Raw genomic sequence first — 19,372 nt, 5'->3', positions numbered from 1 at the left:
TACTAGATTTAGGTGTGTTAGGGGAGTGTAGGGTAGTAGCCAAAGATTTACTTACCCCTGGGGGGTCACTACGCCCCCCTATATGACAATTTCCTGTGGGAAGTGGACATAACCCTGTGCTAGAGTTCCTAATTCTACCATCACCAAGCTGGCAGACTTGTACATTTCGCATCAACATCAGGTAGCCCACCTTGGGGGTTGAACTAGCCTGGTGTTGAACATGCCACTGACTACTAATCTTCCCACCTGCCCAGGGGCCAAATGTGCTCTGGCCAGGGGCCTTGGCATCCACTCAGCTCTGAGGGAAGCCAGATTTACATACCAAAGGCAGTGGGCTCTTTGAAGCTCCCTGCCTTGGAGTGCTAACTTACAGGTGATCCTATTGAAAGGGGTGCAAAACACCCTCTCCAGAGCAGGCTTTGTTCCAGACATCTCGAGAGCATAGGTTCTCATCCCTGGTGGTCAGAAATGCGTCGGTGGCGGCAGGCTTGTCTACACCAATCAGCCATCACAGTAGTAATTGGTAGGTTTTCAGGGGCACCTCTAAGGTGCTCTCTGCTGCATGTATTAATAAATCCATCACAGGAATCCGCGTGGGTTTATTAATACAAGATGTTTAATACCAAACATCATGTAACTGTGCAACTCATTTTTGACCAGTACATAGCACATGTAATTAAAATAGCTTCTCTGGTCAATTGTACTATTAGTAACTGGACTGGCCAGCACAGGGGCATATCTGCTCTTGCAATTATGACCATACATTTAGCATAGTGCACCCTCCTTTAGGGTTGTAAGGTTTGCTTTAGGGGTGACTTACCTTTCCTGCATACAGTGTTTGTAGGCATGGCACACAAGGCCGTGTGCCATGTCATGTTTTCACTTTCGTCTGCACCAAGCCACGCAGCCTGTCTTTGCACTCGGCATGAGTTTGGTGAGGAGTCCTTAGGGCTGCACACGTCATGCTGCAGCCCTTAGGGACCCTCTTTAGCCTCCTTGCCCAAGGTACCAGGGGTACCAGTTACTAAGAGCTTACAGGGAGTGCTAACTATTGCCAATTGGGGAAAACAATTGGACAGTTTAGGGAAAGAGGTGTGGCACTGGGGTCCTGGTTAGCAGGAACCTAGGGCACTTCTTGTCAATATTGCATCAGATACCAGGCAAAGAGTGGGAGTGACCATGTCAAAAAGGGGCACTTTCCTACTCTAAGAAATAAGGAATCATGACCATCTGCGTCAGGGGATAGATTACTCAAATAGAATCTTTCTGGTTAACCTCAAAGTACTGTAGAAGTCCCACAGTGCAGCAGCTCATCTGTTAATGCACTTGACGCAGAAACGCAATGTATTATCTGCTTAGCAAGTATTGGACTGTTGGTCTACCAAGTAGAGGATTGAACTGACTGATGGATGGATGTATCCTACCCAGGGCTAGTCAACATCAAGACTTTGTGGGAAATGTGAGCTTGATCGCCCTTCCAGGACTGTGCAGGTAGAAAACGTGTAGTGATCCCAATCATTTGTTTTTCAAGCTGAAAAAACTGCCTTTTCTCTGCTGGCTGCACATTTATTGCAACTTTCCCATACAACTTAGGCTACTCAATGGTCACCTGCCCACCAGACATGCTCCGTAACCTGTTTCTGCCTAATTTCAGCTGCCTTTCTCTGCAATGGTTGATTTCTCTTAGTGCCAAAAAGCCACAAGTGGAAAGTACAGCACTTTAGAAAAAGCCTTAAAACGCAACACAGTATTTACGGTTGAGGAGTTACACACTACTTTGGGATTGGACTATAACAAACATCGCACAATACACAATTATGAGAACTGCTGAGCTTCCACTGTACTCTTTTCCTGTGGAGTTTCATGAAGTTGTGTTACAGTGCCTCCTTGTACGATAAACTTTCACCAGGAAAGCTTACAAATTCCTATTAGTCGCAATCACTGCCCATATAGAGGCAGAGTATCTTGCTCACTAACACCATGAGAAACTCTGCTAGTGTAGCCTGCTTAATTGAATGATTATTCTACTACTGCTTTTTTTTTTTGGTAAGGAGGCCTTAGAAGAATAAAATAGAGCAAAGGCATCGACATACAAATCTTCAGTTGAAAAGCCAGTCCTTTTGAAAAGGATTAATAAAGAATCTTTGACACGAACCCGGGAGCACACGATAAACCTTTCACTGACGGGTAAGGGGTTGAAAGTGAATTATAGATGTACAGGGAAAACTCCAAATCTTAGGCTTAGTCACCTGTCATACGCAGTGTGGTTACCCTACCGGTTACTGTAAAAATACCCAGGATTCACTCCTACCCAACACCTTTACTTTGAGACCCACAGCTGACACATTACAGCATTGCCTTCTTTCCTCCTGCGGTCATGGAAGAATCATCGCTCCAATTCAAATTAACGTTGCTTTGTTTGTAAACTGCGCCATGACTGCATCCCTTTTGAGTTACCCAAATCTGAGTTTACGCCAATACCTGAAACTAGAACTTTCTTTTCCCATCTGATAGATAGTTTATACAACCTGCAGCTAAAAGTGAACAGGAGAGTCAGCAGAAAGTACTTCATTCTCCAGGAAGTGGTGAAGATACATATTCGCGGACAGATGGCATGCTCAGCAAATGTTTATGAGCTGCACATACTGCGTCCTTCTGGAGACTCACCTGGGGCTTCAGACATACTACAGATGAGACGATCCAGTCTCCAAACTCTTTTTGTAAACTATATTTGGTGAACAGACCTTCCATCATGGTTTTCGAGCGGGTTACTTTAATGGTCTTTGATAATGTAAAATGCCTTGACGTGGACGGAATCCCTGACAGAAAGATTTCACTGTGATGTCTTCCATCAACATTCTGTGGGTCCCTCACATCATGTGGATCCTAATGAGCAAGTGGGAAGTCCGTGTACCTCTCCTCTGCAAATGGTAACCTGCAGGAGCAGTGTTGTTGGTCCCCATGGATCATTTTGTTATACATTTGTCACAGAAAAAAAAAACAGTAGGACATGCACTTAATACACATTTTCGGCAAAAAGCCATTACAAATAGAAACGATGGAATAGAAACATTTATTTAATATACATGTGTGTGTGCTGCGTATCAACAAAATCAGAATTTATGCATATGGCTGAATATTATGAAATATCCATATTCATAAATACTTTCAAATATACCACGTCTGGACATCATAAATGTTCCTTTATTCTTATTATAACTCTTAGTTCAAGAATTTGAATGCATTAATGTGAACCCTATAAATCATCCACAAAAGGGGTGTTCAACAGATTTCCGCTAGCTGCCATAGATTTCTTTCCAGCGACAAACTTTTTTGCAACCTGAAAAATAAAGGTAAATTTTATTAAATAAAGGAAACTATGTTACATTTATAACCTTCAGTCCAATTAGAATGAAACGTGTACATTACAAGCATTGTCAACACACTTCTTCCAATCAATACTTTGGGAAGCAACAAACTTTGATTAGCACAACTGATTTAAAAAGATTTGCCTGATCACTCAGCCCCTCATTACAGTTGAGTTACATTGCAGTTACTTAGCTAGAAGATGTGCTCTCCTTGCATTCATTATTTATGGAATTATGCAATATTTTTGGTTTGGCTTTCTTTCACCATATGGGGTGGGGATATCGTACTACTGTCAAAGGTACATAGCTGAATTTAACAATGAATAGTGGCTAAAAAAACAATTCATCATTTTCCACAACTTTAAATGATTAGCGCCTAGTCGCAGGTAGTGGAAGACCGCCATAGAAGCTACATAGACTGTAAAACCTTCATGATCTACTTCATCAAACGGCGGCACAACCAGAAATACAGCAGATGCCAAGGACCTGTCCAGGGAAGACCGGGCTATAACCATGTACATACTAAATAGCGACTTGAATTTAGTCACTTCTGAATTTGAATCCAGTGAAATTAGGAAAACAAACCAGGCATGATTTGTCCAAAACCGCTGATTTACAACAGCTCCTAAATTCTGTATGTGCTGCAAAAGACATCAAATAGTTCATTAAGGCCTTAGAATATTGCATTCTTCCATGAGAGTAACTGGAGGAAACCTTTGTTTACATTGAAAATACAACTTTGAACTGGCTGCACGGCAAATAATTGGTGCTTCCCATGAGTTCAGAAAGGTGTTGGAGGGGCTACCCAGGTCTGCTTTTTCAGTCGACACTGGGCTTCTCAGGGGGAATTGGAGTGTAAGCACAGCATACATAGAGGGACACAAAGTGTGGGACATATGCAAAAATAGGTCGGGTTTTAATGTGGCAACACAAGCAAATCACAGGCATCCACCTATGCTACCTGTTGAAAAGTTAAATCCATGCCTTCTGGGCTTGCCAAGGCTTAGTATACTAAAAGTGAGCACCATAAGCCTGCAGAACCACAGGGTGTTACTATGTGTACACAGATTAAAAACCAGAGCAGACCCACATTTTCTTTTTACAATGCTACTGCAAATTAACTGTGGCATAGTTTCAAAAATATTTAGTAAATATGGCAGTACTTGTAGTCGGAAGACTGGATTGTTTCTCGAAAGGTATTGTTTAAAGAAGATAACTATGGCATACAAAACAATTGACAGACAGTGACATAATGAGCAAAACTGTGTAAGGTCCTCAGTGGCACTTAAAGATGTAAGGCTACAGTGGCACATACAACACCACTGCCACTGTACAAGGATCACAAAAGCACACACAAGCAGTGCGATGGGAGGACAACGGCATACAGAAGCAGCGACACACTGACAGTAGTGACACGTGAGCGACACTGAATAAGAACCACAATGACATCTAAGAGTGATACACATACAACCAGCGACATTAAACAAGGGCCGCAATGTTCAAAACTAAAGACCACCATGTGATTCAACCTTTGGAATGACATGGGAGCCTTATTAAAGTTAAGACCCAGCTCATCAAGAAAGGTGTGCAAGTACTGGCTGATAGTAAGGTGAATGAAAAAAAATTTTAAGTTACTTTTTTCATGCCAAAAATGTTTTCCTACGAAAACAAAAAAAATAACGTAATGTAGAATATTTACACAACTCACTTTAGCTCATGGTTAGAGTAAGCATTTGCTTTAATGCAGATCATGTTGCTTTAAGAGGTGTAAACCTCCTGAAGATGGTTTCCCGCTTCCACTAAATAGACTGAAAACAATGCAACTCATAGGGTAGTTGGAAACGCTTGCTAGCAAGAAGAATGATGCATTTAATAAGCAAAATGTCTCTGTGTTTGGCCCTTTAGACTGAAAGGCGAGTCAAAGGCTGCTAAAACTATCTAGTACTAGTTTCGCAAAACTGCTACCGTCCACATACATATTCAGGTCTTAGTCAACTGACAACCCTGCACTCCATGTTAATTTTCAGTCTGAAATTAACAATGAATGTATTTAAGATGTTACCTTTCAGCTATAATGTTGTAGCAGATTTATCTATTCACACACCAGTAGCTTTGAAGGGCCAAAGAAGAAGTTAACCCCATTGGATGATGGATCACTATTTCACAGGGTGCCCGTGTTCTACATTGCCATTTTAAAATCCCAAACAAATGAAATACTGATCAGAATGCTTCATTTACATTCATATTCAAGGGCAGTGGAATTTTCGTATCTGGTTTAACATAGGAGCTTCAGAAAAAGTTGAATTTATCACCGACTTAAATAACTAACACAGAAACAACAAGTGAAGAGGATACATTTGGTGGCTCTAAATTTTGACAGATCACTGTCTTTCTGTAAAGAAGAATTTTTTTCTTCTGCCAGAGGAATCAGGAATTTGTGAAGCTAAGTGCTGCCAAACAAGTTCTTTGCTGTGTGAACACCTACAAACCCCAGCTTCATTTTCAATATAAAGAAACTTATCGAAACAACTAATATCCTACCCTCCCAAGACCTCTGCAACAGACTTAGCTCCTTCTTTCACCTCAGGATCAAGACACAATATAACAACTTCGACAACAAAGACCTCTGCAACGCCTCAGCCCCCACCCCCAGCTTTGCCACCCAACAGACCCTACCCACTTGGACCCCGCTCACGACAGAAGATATCTTAAAGACCATAAAGAGCATCCACTCCAGAGTACCCTCGAAACCCTGGCCGCCACACATCTTTCACAGGGCCACTACAGCAATCGCAACCGAGCTACGCCGGACTATCAACTGCTCCCTCGAAATCACCACATACCCAGACGACTGGAAGCACGCCGAAGTCAACCCCTTGCGGAAGAAACCCTACACAGACCAGACGGACCTCAAGAACTTTAGGCCAGTCTCTCTGCTTCCGTTCACAGCTAAGGTCATCGAAAAGGCCATCAACACCCAACTAGCAAACTTCATCACAACCATTTTCAGAAATCACGGGCTCAACATAGTCTCCTACGCAGATGACACAGCTCATCCTCTCCCTCGCCAAGGAACCCAATATCACCAGGCACAACTTCAAAGAAGGGAGGACAGCCGTCACAACCTAGCTGCCTTACATTCAACTCAGAAAACAGAAGTCCTCATTCTTGGCCACAACCCCTCAGTTTGGGACTACACCTGGTGGCCCCCACCCTCGGAAACCTATCCACCCCGACAGAGCAGGTACGCAAGCTCAGCATCATAATGGACTCATTGCTCAATATGAACCGCCAGATCAACGCCATATCCTCGGCTTGCTTTAACACCCTCCACATACTCCGAAAAACATTCAAATGAATCCCCTCGAATCCAGAAAGACGGTCACGCACGCCAACATCACCAGCAGACTGGACTACGGAACCGCCCTCTATGCCCGAATCAACAAAAAACTCCTTTGCAAGCTCTAAACTGTCAAGAACGCCGCAGCCATTCTGATTCTTGCCCCCCCCCGACGAAACCACATCACCCAACACCTCCGTGATCTCAACTGTCTCCCTGTTGAAAGAACATTCAAGCTGCTCACGCACGCATACAAGGCCCTTCACAACATCGGACCAAAATACCTCAAAACCATCTCTCCTTCCACGTCCCCGAGAGTATCCTCAGATCAGCCGACCTCGCCCTGGCCACCGTCCCACACATCTTCAGGACCACAGCGGGTGGAAGGTGGTACTCCTACCTCACAGCCAAGACCAGAAACGTCCTCCCCCTCCACATCAGGCAAAGCCCTACACTGCGCCAGCTGAGGAAAAACCTCACAACCTGACTATTCAGATTACACAAACGGAGCCGCGCCCCAAATACCACCCACCCTCTCCCCTCCCCCCCGCCCTGAGACCCTAACTGGTGGGTAGCTGCGCTTTACCAAACCCGGACTGATTGATTATCAATGTTGTTTGTGTGGACAAAACACAAGTACTCTGTTCAAGTACAGAAGGACATAACTGATCACACACAACATATTCCTAGTGAGAGTTGCAGGCATGTGCCAGACCAAGAAGCTTTGACTCCACTGTGTCATCAGTTTATCAGAGAAATGGCTTGGGAACCTCACAACATACAGAGCGTGAATGCATGTCACTGCTTAAGTCCCAATATAGGTACAGACACTGCAATAAAAGTGACCCTCTGAAGTAATTCCATTGGACTGCTTACTTTCTTCTGAAAGAGGCAGATAGGTTACAAAAAGATCATTTTCTTAAGTATCTTGAGCAAGCACCCAAACTGCCTGCTGAGGATATGAACAAATCATAAGACATGCATCTGTGCCCTCTGCACGCAATAAAAATTTGATTGTTGACTAAATGGGTGCAACAACTACGACAAATGCAGTGAACTCAAATTCCGGGCTTAAGAGCCACCATCTCATCAGGGGAAGGCAAGGCATTTCCCATAAAACAATAGGCCCATCAGATTTTTCAAATTTAATAGCTGAGAAACTTAAGTCTGTTTACCTGGCTCGGCAGACCAGCTCCTCCATCACTTTGCCTACGATTAAGTCTATATTATGGGAATGACTTTAGTTGCCCTACTCACAAAATCACAAACTAAATACAGGAAAGGTAAAAAGCTTATTAAATGAACCCTGATACACAAGGTAAGTGATTAAGTTATCTTACCTTACACACCAACACATGTGTTCATCTTGTGAGTGGTGGAAGTGGAGAAGACATTTTTCTAAATTTATTTGGACTATGAAGGTTGCCTGTAAATCTGTTTGCCCATCAGAATTGTTAAGGAACTGTATAGATCTAACTTACTGTACCAATGGAAAGAACAATAGTCTGTTGACATTTCTCATCGGACAAAGATCAATGTTTTTAACTTGGGACAATACAAAGTGCACCAACAGCATCTCAATACAAACTGTATGCATCCTTTTAATTTTCAACATCTTGCAAACACTTTTATACTTAAGTAGGAGGAACATTTGATGATTTATGAACAATTAGAATTACTGGCAAACGTGCACCGTACTACTAAGCACATCTCAGAAAATGTGATGCAGTACCAAGGAACTGTATATTGGATAATGTGGTTTTACCCTATAAAACCATTCTGAGAAGCAGACTAATCTGAAAGCTTGGGCAAAGACCCCGGTGCTAAACCTCATACGGATGCTTCATCTCCAGCCGAAGAAACACTAGTCCACACTGATGGCAATGCTGCAACCCGCTTAAAACAGACTGACTCGGATTCTATGCTGAACCCTTGCAAACTGCCAATAAAATCTCAAGAAACATAGTGTATATGTAGGCGGTGCCGCAAAAAATTATTTCGTAACATACTAGATGACACATTGCTAGGCTTGCCACAAGTATACAGTGACATACACCAAACCATACTGGGAGAAAGAAAGCATTTCTCAAAAACACATTTGAGCCGTCCTCCTAAAGTTCAAGTCCAGATACACAACAAATGCTTAATTTTCCTTTCCTATCCAATCAGTCAAAAAAAGGAACCACGAAGAAAGGTGCAATACAATTTTGAGGGATGGGAAGAAGCTACCTGCGTAACTCTTTTTTATTTTATTGATCGTTTCTCAAAAAGAAAAAACAAACATCACAAGGAAACACAGTACATGGCATAAAGGTCGGTATCTATACAATACACAATGGTAAAGAATCCGTTGGGGGCAGGTCAGGGTTACACATACAATCAGAAAAAGGGCATTTCATTCGGAACATAAGGGCGAGGGATATGGACAAGGGAGTACAGTGCAACACAGTCATATAGTACACATGTCCATCACATTATCCGAAAACACAGGAGATTATATAGCAGGCACAGACAGCAAGTAGGTTGTGAGGGGCAACCAAATGTCCCGTGGCCTTGATGGTGCAGGCAACACCTCAGCATAACAGACTAGCTGATCTCGACAGTAGGTGAAGTCCTGCAACCATAATTTGGTAGTGGGGGCCAGCCTACTCTCCCAACACATGGAAACCCTCCGTTTGGCCATCAGCAACGCAATAGCCACAAATCTTCTGCAGGAGGCCTTGACACCGGCAACAAGACCGAGGACACATAATTGAGGGGTACAATCCAAAGGAAGCCGAACTATCAGGCGCATAATCTGTACAACATCTTCCCAACACCTGGGGCAAACCCATCCCAACGAATAAAAATCAGCGTCAGGAGCTCCACAGCGTCTACAGGCAGCAGAGTCTTGCAGACCATATTTGCACAATTGGGCAGGTGTATAATACAGCTGATTTATATATTTAAAGTGAACCATTCGCAGATTCCCGTCAGCTGTTAAGTGCCCAGTCAGGCGGCAACAACCCGCCCACTCGTCCTCCGCCAACGCGTGGCAAAACTGCATTCCATTTATGCAATGCCGCTACACCGGAGGCAGTTGCCTCCCTCTGCGATATCCGATATAATCTAGTGACCAGTTTCACCCTAGAGGGAGTAGTGTATAAAAATTGCAGTGCCTCTAGCGTAGGCAGTTCAGCAGGGAATTGCGAGTACAGCACACACATGGCCGACCACAATCTGGTATAAATGAAGAGGTGCATAGCAGTGACAGGACCCTCAGCAACCAAGGATGCTGAGGCAATGAACTGGCCTCCAGGGTACACATCCCTCATGGTCACTAGGTTCATGTCTCTGAGGCTCCGCACAGCACACACCTCAGTGGCAACCGAGAGACCTGTATGATGAAGTAGAGGCATACTGGGTGCATAAAGTGGCAGTTTCTGCGCCCACCTACCCAACTCCTGCCATGCTTTAACCGTGGTCTGAACTGTATCAAACTCCCCCTTTTCGAACACAATGTGAGTATTAACAATCATGGCCTTGAGTGGTACGGGGTGCACTACTCCAGCCTCGACCGCCACATGGTGAATATAAGCAGGGTCATGTTGCCAATAGTACGCAAAGTGGGCTTGTGCGCACAAATAGTATAACTGGAAATCAGGTGCCGCAAAACCAGGGAGCGTAAGAGTTTCCCACTTGAGACGAGGCTTTTTTACCCCCCATGCTAATGTAATTAACAATGATCGAAGGGAATAAAAAAAAGTGACGTGACAGATGTATCGGAATATTTAAAAATAGATACAGAAAGCGGGGGGAGTATTACCATTTTTATTAACGCTAAACGGTCAGCAAAGGAGAGGGGCAACTTAATCCAGCGGATGACCTGCTCCTCGAGGCGCGCAATAGCTGTTCCATAGTTGGCTCGCATCACCTCCCGGGGATCACGGTGCAACCACACACCCAAGTATTTCACTGTATCCGTACACCATACCAAGGGAAATCTAGGTCAATGGGAGACGTACAATCCGTAAGGGGCAATACCATGGACTTAGACCAATTTATACCTAGCCCAGAGAACCACTCAAAGCGAACGTATTCCCGGAGGGGAGGCAAATGGAGGGCAGGCTCACGCACATACTGCACCATGTCGTCTACGTACATGGAGAATGCCAGAGGGCGCTGGAAGAACCGCAATGCCGCATCGGAATAACGCTGCCGCAAGATACATGCCAGAGGTTTAAGAATAACTGTAAAGAGTAATGGAGAGAGCGGGCAGCCCTGTCGCGTGCCGCGATGAATAGGGATTGATTTAGATAAATCACCATTAACCCTCACTCGCCCTGTAGGGCAAGTGTAAAGCAGTTTTATCCAGTTGGTGAAGACAAAGGGCATCCCCATACGATGTAAAATCGCAAGCATGTAGGACCAGGAGACGGAGTCAAAGGCCTTAGTGGCATCAAGGAGTACTGCCACCGCAGGCAACGTAGGCTCCAGGACGTGCATAACCGCGAAGAGCATCCTAAGATTATGGGAGGTGGAATGAGTGGGCACAAAACCAGATTGATCCGGCAAGACCATGACCGGAAGAAGCAGCTGCAGTCTGGTCACCAGGACTTTAGCAAAAATGTTAACATCTGTATTAATTAAGGACAGTGGTCGGTAGGAGTCACACCTGTCAGACGGTTTTTTCGGTTTGAGAAGCGTGACCACCAGTGCTTCGATTAACGTTGGTGGGAGGCATGGAGTCTCATAGGCCTCCTCATAGACCTGGAGCAAGCAAGGGGCAAGAATGTCGACATAGGTTTTATAAAACTCCGCTGGCAGACCGTCAGTGCCAGCTGATTTACCATTAGGGAGAGCTGCAATAGCATCTTGTATTTCACCTAGGGTGATAGGGTGCATTAAAAATTCCTGCTGCCCCTGAGAGAGCCTACTAGTGCGATATCATCCAGATATTGCTACAGCTCAGCTTCATCCGCAGCCGGGCGATGAGCATACATGTCTTTATAAAAATCGGCGAATACATGCAGGATATTGGAGGTATCGTGATGGGTGACGCCGTCAACTGTGATCGAACTAATCATGCATGATCCACCCCGGGGTTCCATAATACGGGCAACTAGTGCTCTACCAGGCCTGCCACCCTTCCCATAGTATCTGGCCTTGCTTCTCAGAGACATGTGACGTATCTCTTGGTCTATACATGTTAAGCTTGCTGATATTGTGTACATCAGTCCCGGGATGCAACCACCACATTTATGATGATTTTTTCATCCAACAGTCAAAAAGTAATCAGTTTTAATCCACTTTCATCATTTTCCTTATAGGTTTTATTGTCCATTTGATTGAATAGATGAAACATGATAATTCCAATGTGCAAATGCATGTATAATGCCACAGCCTATCTCTTGGTCTGCCACTTCGTTATATTCTGCAACTTTCTCTTTAATGAGTGCAAGAACAGAAGGGTCAGGTGCGCTGTCATATCGCTGTTCCAACCCCTTCAACTCACGCTCCAGTGCAGACATAGTGCCCCTGAGTAACCGAAGAACTCCTGCCTGGAGACCAATACAGACCCCACGTATGGTCACCTTGAAGGCCTCCCATAGTGTCCCCACTGTGTCAACCGACCCTTTATTCTGCGTGAAGCAATCAGTAATGGCCTCCCGAACAACCATACAGAATACCAGGTCCAGCAAGTAGGAGGGCTGAAGCCGCCATTGGAAAGGAAGGAGGGGTGGGGGTGACCCAGCAGGGCCACACAGAGATGCACAGGTGAATGAACCAAGAGTGTTCTAGGTAAATGTTCAATATGTACTATCCAGTCATTTGCGTCCTGGGTCAGCAACCAGAAATCTATACGGGACCAGGCAGGACAGGCATAGGAGTAACAGGTACCCTCCCTTTTACAAGGATGATGCAAACGCCAGACATCCACAAGCCCCAGCGTCTGCATACCGTCCCTTAGCGCAGTTGCTGCCTTCTTAGGGGGCCTGTCCGTTGTAGACACTCTGTCCATTGTGGGGTCCAGCGTCACATTGAAATCGCCCCCACATATAACAGTGGACGGGGGCAGTTTATAGAGTTCCCCCCATAGGTTGTCATAGAAGGCAGGGTCGTCAATGTTAGGACCGTATACATTAACACCAGAGACCTACCGTACAATGTCCCCTGCACTATTGGGTATCACCCACCATCATCCTCCTCTACGGAGAGTGGTATAAAGGGGGTGCCTTTTTTTAATCAAAATCATTACCCCCGGGCGTAGGAGAAGTAAGAGGCAGCAAGTCGTACCCCCGCCCATCTGGTAGCAACATTAGATACCGCCTGCATAGTAAGATGTGTCTCCTGTAGGAGAGCAATTCGGATACGAGGACGGTCAAGATAGGAAAGCACTTGGCGCACTTTGCCGGATTATTGAGTCCCCTCAAGTTCCAACTAAGCCAAGATATCGTCTTGTCAGTGGAGTCAGTTATGTCCCGTCCATGAAATGCAGATTCCGGTCATATTGTCCATAAATAGCCCCCATCATTACCCTGCCGTAACCACAGTGCACTGCCTACCTGCGTAACACTTAACACCTCTCCTTTAAAAGTTGAACTTGCAATAGGTCATTCTCCTCCTTGAAGGCAATGTATTTTTTTTTTAATCAAAGTTTTCCGATTAGATATTAAACTTATAAAATAACAGTGGCAATACCTTTGGATTAAATGTATTACTCACATTTACAATGTCCGCTGTTGATACAGAGTCTATACTTTGAACTCCTGCAGTTGGGGTCACATAAGTACCAGATGCCAATGCCTGTGAGCCAATTTCGTCAAGTAGTCCGTCTGATGACTCAGCTAACATCAGGTATCGAGCTTTCAGTTGGTTTCTATAGAGAAATGAAGATGAGGGTAATGAACAAATATATAATTATCTTGCACAGTTCAGAGAAACATTAAAATGTTAATTTCAACCCACCTTACAAGAAAACTACACAGAATTCAGTACTCCAGACTGTGAAAGTGGAGCGGGTAAAAGTTGTGAGATGGAGAAGATAAAACAGCCAGAAAAGCAGAGGGACACTAACTGAAAGGAGGAAAGAAGGACGCATTTACAGAGAAGGGGGCAATAAGGGCAGAGAAAGAAAAAGTGGTATGTGAGCAACAGCACGATGGGGGTAGAATTAGGCTATGGTTGGCAGTAGGAGTGCTCACCAATTTACCTTCATTAGCTTACATTTGGTCTATTTTCAATGCAGTAGCTGTATCGTAAAATAAATGTTCCTGTTTGCCTATGGGCATGTTAATAAAGGTTTTAAACGTCATGTTGAAAAGTGCCAGGACTCTCAGTCTAATGATGAAGGATTCAAGCACTTCAATCTATTAAAGATCCTATGTTGAATAAAAGAAAATTAGCATGTAAGGTAATGGGTGAATCCTTTTAAGTTTGGAAATATGTCCTAAAACATAAATCCAGTATTGGGGAGGGAATACACTTCAACCCCTAAAACCTATATTGATTCTTGGTCTATGGCAATTTTCTTGTTTAGGACGGCACAAGATGCCTTTAGTAATGCATAACAATCGATTTTAGAGCATACGCCAGTCTATCCTTGGCAGACAAAGTGGATACATGCAAACACCCATGTGGAAGAGCAACCACTCTGTCAGAAATTGATCAACCTAATGAAAGGGGACCCTCTGGCACTGCCCAGGAAAGCCTATAGCCTGCACTTAAACAGAGGAGGAAAAATGTACTTTAAATACAATAGAGGCATACAATGCATATAGCCAACGATGAGGCACAACCTGCTCAGATAGTGTTGACTGCCTACAGCCAGAGTAGGAGAGTTGGGGAGAGGATGTGGCCAAACTATGCAGTCACTTCACTTGTATATGCAACATGGGGAGAGGATGTGGCCTCACGGCTGGAGCGGTGTACCTTGACACTAGGGAACCGGGTTCGAGTCTCGGCAATGAAGCTCAACATCCAGTGATTCTGGACAAAATCACTTAATCTCCCCGTACCCAACAACAAGCATTTACAATGCAATAGGTCTCGCATTTACGCAAGCTTGACCTAGTGGCTTTGTAAATGACAGTGGCTTTTATTTATGTTTCAAAAACCAAAACATAAATAATAGGCAATGTCATTTACAATAAAAATAGCTCAAACTCGCGCAAAGGCGAGACCTATTGCATTGCAAATGCTCGTTTTAAAAACGGTGACATTCCGTTGATTGCATCAGTACTTGTAGCCCTCATTTTGTGGGATCTTTCAAACTCAGCTGGGTGCATCTTGTTGGGTTGTATTTCTAGAAGTTGCTATGATTTTAAGGTACAATAAACCCTTGTACATAGGGCAAACAAAAATGATGCTACTATAGGTGAGTAGCTGTTTAGAAGTAGAAAAGTTTCCACAGATTTTAAAAATGTTTAGTGTTTGCGAGTGTGTGAAGCTAGACGTTTGCTATTGGTGTGGGTTAGGTAGGGTGTGGGGGTACTGAAGTAACTGGATAACAGCAAATGTACCTGCAGAGAGACATCTACCATTAGAAACCCGCTGGGTGAACTCTAAGTGGCCATGGTATCCACTATGCCCATGAGAAGTCCCTCCATATAGTTAACAGTCTGACTTACAGTAGCGTTCAGACCAATCCCAGAGCCAGCTCTCTTAGTCAACATATGCTGCATGTTGGCACTGCCTCCCATGCAATTCTGGGAGGGAAGCTACACTAGCGGTAGAAACCACCAGCGAGCAAATTAATATTGGTTATTTCTATTGTTGGATAAGCCTTTCCTGTTTTTAAATCTCCTTCAATGTAAATCAGAGGCATGGAAATGCTTTATATGAAACAATGCCCAATTTTAAATTACAGTGCCTTCCATGGCGATGTTCTGAAATTTGCATACAATTTCTCTTGTCACCCGCTTCCAACTGTCACTGATGGCTTTGATCACCTTTCCCACTAGTAAACGGGCACTACTAACAAGTTCTGTGACCCTTCCCCCCACGTCACAAGTGACCTCTCTGGCTGCCTCCCGCGAGTGGTTCGTGCGCCACAGCGAGCGATCTGTTTTCAATTATCGCACCCGTGTCTGGGCACGATAATTGAAAACAGATGTCGGCGTGCGGGTAGCAGACACCAATAGGCCATGGGCGGAGCAACGCACCCGCCTATTGCGGGCTGTCTAAAAAAGACTACAGCAAACGCCAATACCGTGGACCAAAAGGAATCGCGCACACACACTTGCGTGTGCGATTCCAGGGTTTGTTTTGGAACCCTCCACAAAAGGGCTCTCGCCTGCGCGAGCAGTGCTGCGCACTGCATCGCTAGGGGCGAGCCCTAAAAATGAATGTGTCCTTGTGTAACTACTGGTGCGCATGTAAAGCGCTCAGATACCGGCGGGTCAATTTTGCACGATATAAAAATCCCCCCCCAAAAAACCTCAAAGAGTGAGCATCCATACAAGCGCAGTAGAATACAGAAGGGATTACAAATATTTTTCAGCATGATACATCATCTTCGTTAAACTGTGGTAAGCCCTAAACAGTGAAGCTAATTTTAAAAAAAATCCCAAAAAACAACAAAAAAGTGCCACCATTTGTATTAATTTCAGATAAATTTCCAGACTAATTCACTTGGTGAGAGTCAAAGAGAAGGCAGACACATCAGTCGAATTACCAGCATCTCACGAAACTCATGTCAAGGATTAACCATTTATACTTTGTTTGCAAATTGCTTTGGGATCTCAACAAGCGTTAAGAAAGCACTTCAGAAATGCTGCACTACAATACAAAGTTTTTTATTGCATCCTTCCTTCCATCATTTGTTGCTGCAGCAGTTTTCGCCCTAAGTGGGATGGGAATGCCCAGACGTGGGTCCCTTGCTCGCTGTGCCACTGGATTCCAGCTAGCCTGGCTGATAAGGGGTGTTACCACCCCCCAAACCAGTCCCGAGATGCTGGTTTCAGGTCCAGGAGAGGCCTGGCCGTTCGGGGGGGGGCAGTTCCCATGAGGAGCAGGGTCAAGACTAACTTGGTCCAAACTGGGGTGGCGTAGTGAGCAAAAGAACAATGGATTTAACCCAGATCTCTCGACTGGGGAGTGAATGTTTGATTAATTCAGCATTCCGTCCATCATTTGTTGCCTCAGCACTCTTTGTCGGCACCAGTGCTTCAATTGAGGCCACCAACTGTCCTAAATAGATCACATTTGCAGACCATGCAACTATCAATGAAGAATACAAACATATATTACATTCAACACTCATTCCCAGCGGGTTACTTTTTAAAGTGATATTAGTTGTTTTTACTTTGCAATGTTAAAGGGTACTATATTAATTGGAATTATTTCAAAAAGCCAAATATTATAAATAGAATAGTCTTTTTTAAATTAAGTCATGCACATTTTAAAAGTAACTAATGAAAAAGTAGTAAATACATATGCAAATTCACTGAAATTGGAGGAGGAGTCACCAGGCTCCCCCTATCCGGTGCAGACTACCCCATTTCCCAACATTTGGTGCATATTTTGCAAGGTCAGGTCCAAAGACTGTCACACATAAATGAATGGTGGGTATTAAATCCCAAACGTTTCAATTAATGTAAAATTTCAACCTGTGCTACTAGTGAAAAGTAATAAATTACTCCTTTTTGTTTTCATTCTTCTCCCATGCTAGCCAAATAAAGCAAAACTAATTTCCCACAAGTTATCTAGCCCAATATTTTCAAGCTTCTGCTAAATTAGAGATTGTGTTTAACATTTCAAAGCAATATAAAAACACATACATACATTTCTTATAAGGAATTGTTCAATTAACTTCCCGGGCAAGATTACATTCAAATTTTAAGTTAAAGTTATTTAATATATTTCAAAATAAAAAGTAGCATTCAACACAAGCCAAAAGGACCATATTTAAATTACTTGTTGACCAATTACATTTGTAACCATGTACTCAACTTACTTTGCTCTTGTAACTTCAGCTTCAGTGAGTTTACCCTGGGCAACTGACTCCACTTGGCTCACTGCAGCCTTGATTACCTAAAATAGTTTGTAACATAGTTTTTAGAAACACATTACATGGGTACGGCTGTGGCAGACTATAAACATTTACATGATTATTAACGAAGTGGGTCAGTTTTTCACCATTGGCAGACCATGCTCAAAAGGAGGCTACCAAATACTACTCAAGGGAGTATAAAATAATTCTGTTAAGGCTGAGAACCGTCAACTTAAATACTGATCCGGTATCTCATCTAATGTGGCAGAATGTTATTAAAATGGATCATACTGTATGTGATAATACTTACAAGCTTTGCTCAAACGGTACCATAAGAACAAATATGATCACCCTATAATAACGTTGAATATCATCATTCCCAACTGTCATGAACTAGACATGGTCAATGTTAAACGACAAACCCATCCACTGAGGCTCCAACTACTGGAGGCTCAAGCTTCCTGAGGGAAACTGGTGAGATCGGTTGGTATTGGGCCTATGGACCATAGCACTCCTCCAGATTGACAGGAAACCAGCTATCAGGGACCTCATAGTCAATATATGTCTAACCAGGTTACTAGCTGAGGAAGCAGTCAGCTTTATCCAGGATAGCCTAGTGAACAACTAAAATAGTTAATCGTCATGGAGCAAGACTGATGTTACATTTCCTACCACATTTATTAACAATGAATTGTGATTGATGGATTCCTTTTTTGAAACTTAAATCACATTATTTTTTTAATACTGAGCCATGGTTATTCTAAGGGTCTCCACACATCTTCCCAAGTATCAATGTTTACTGCGCAGTGTACCTGAGCGGAGAGGTAATAGGAGCCCTTAAATGAGTTTAGTGTGACTGCCTGAGTCGGATTACCCGAATTACTCTACATAGTATTTTGTTTGTGTAGCAATGTGTTTTCTGAGGGATCGCTAGTGATTTCACAGTGAGCTCCATCTATAGCATTGTGGCCCAGGTATATGCCTAACCTCTAGTTTCCCATAGGCAGCAAGTCTGACTAAAACCTCCCGACCATGAAAAATCAGTAGTGGATACCCTTTAAAGGGAAAAGACATCATGGAACATGAAGCTGTGTCCCTCCATGCTCAGTAGCTCCCTTCAATTAATTGTTCAACAAGGACAACCAAACCCTAGCCTCATGGAGTCCAGAGGAGTAATCTTGCATGAAAACATGGATTTGCAGACGATGAAGGACTGTGAGAATTCTAATAGAGGCTGAATAAGTAGAGACCTCAAAGGGATCAAACTCTGTGCTCTCATTTGTACAGATGTGTTATGTAGGTCCTGCTAAAGTGCATTACTTGATTTAAAAATTCAGTAGAACAACGTAGCCCTGTTTTGAGGAGGACATGGAAAAACAAAAAGGTAGCTCTCCACTATGATAAGACGTCCAGGGATACAGGTAGTTAAGTGAGGAAGACTTGCAAATTGAAAATCGAATAGTTTCTTACCTGTCGGTGTAGTTTTGCAGCTTGAAGATCTTTCTGGATTCACTATGCTGTGCATTATTCCGCGATCTTGTGGTTGGGTCCGGATTCGTAGTCTTTTCTTTGGTTTTTTTTTTTTTTTTTGTAGCCCAGGTGGGCGTCGACGTACACCATTTGGTGCACCTCCCGTGACGTCGTCGTGCTTCCTGCGGAAGTCCCACCTTTGGGGCGCCATCTTCGGGTTCT

At 43.7% G+C, this 19,372-nt stretch overlaps 1 protein-coding gene across 1 annotated transcript in view; it reads right to left on the bottom strand.

Moving 5' to 3' along the window:
• Window positions 1-3,054: 3,054 nt before the first annotated feature.
• The window catches only part of UQCRC2 (ubiquinol-cytochrome c reductase core protein 2), a 104,775-nt gene continuing 88,457 nt past the window's right edge, over window positions 3,055-19,372 (bottom strand). The window contains exons 12-14 of the mRNA XM_085629116.1: window positions 17,645-17,721; window positions 13,414-13,567; window positions 3,055-3,340 (exon numbers count right to left, since the gene is read on the bottom strand). Of these exons, the coding sequence (XP_085485242.1) occupies window positions 3,257-3,340; window positions 13,414-13,567; window positions 17,645-17,721 (315 nt within the window). The 3' untranslated portion in view covers window positions 3,055-3,256. The remainder of the gene's footprint in view (window positions 3,341-13,413; window positions 13,568-17,644; window positions 17,722-19,372) is intronic.

This window comes from Triturus cristatus, chromosome 10 (genome assembly GCF_964204655.1).
Source record: "Triturus cristatus chromosome 10, aTriCri1.1, whole genome shotgun sequence".
Classification (NCBI taxonomy): domain Eukaryota; kingdom Metazoa; phylum Chordata; class Amphibia; order Caudata; family Salamandridae; genus Triturus; species Triturus cristatus.
Note: the sequence above shows the minus strand (reverse complement) of the source record. Positions and strands in the feature narration are given on the sequence as shown.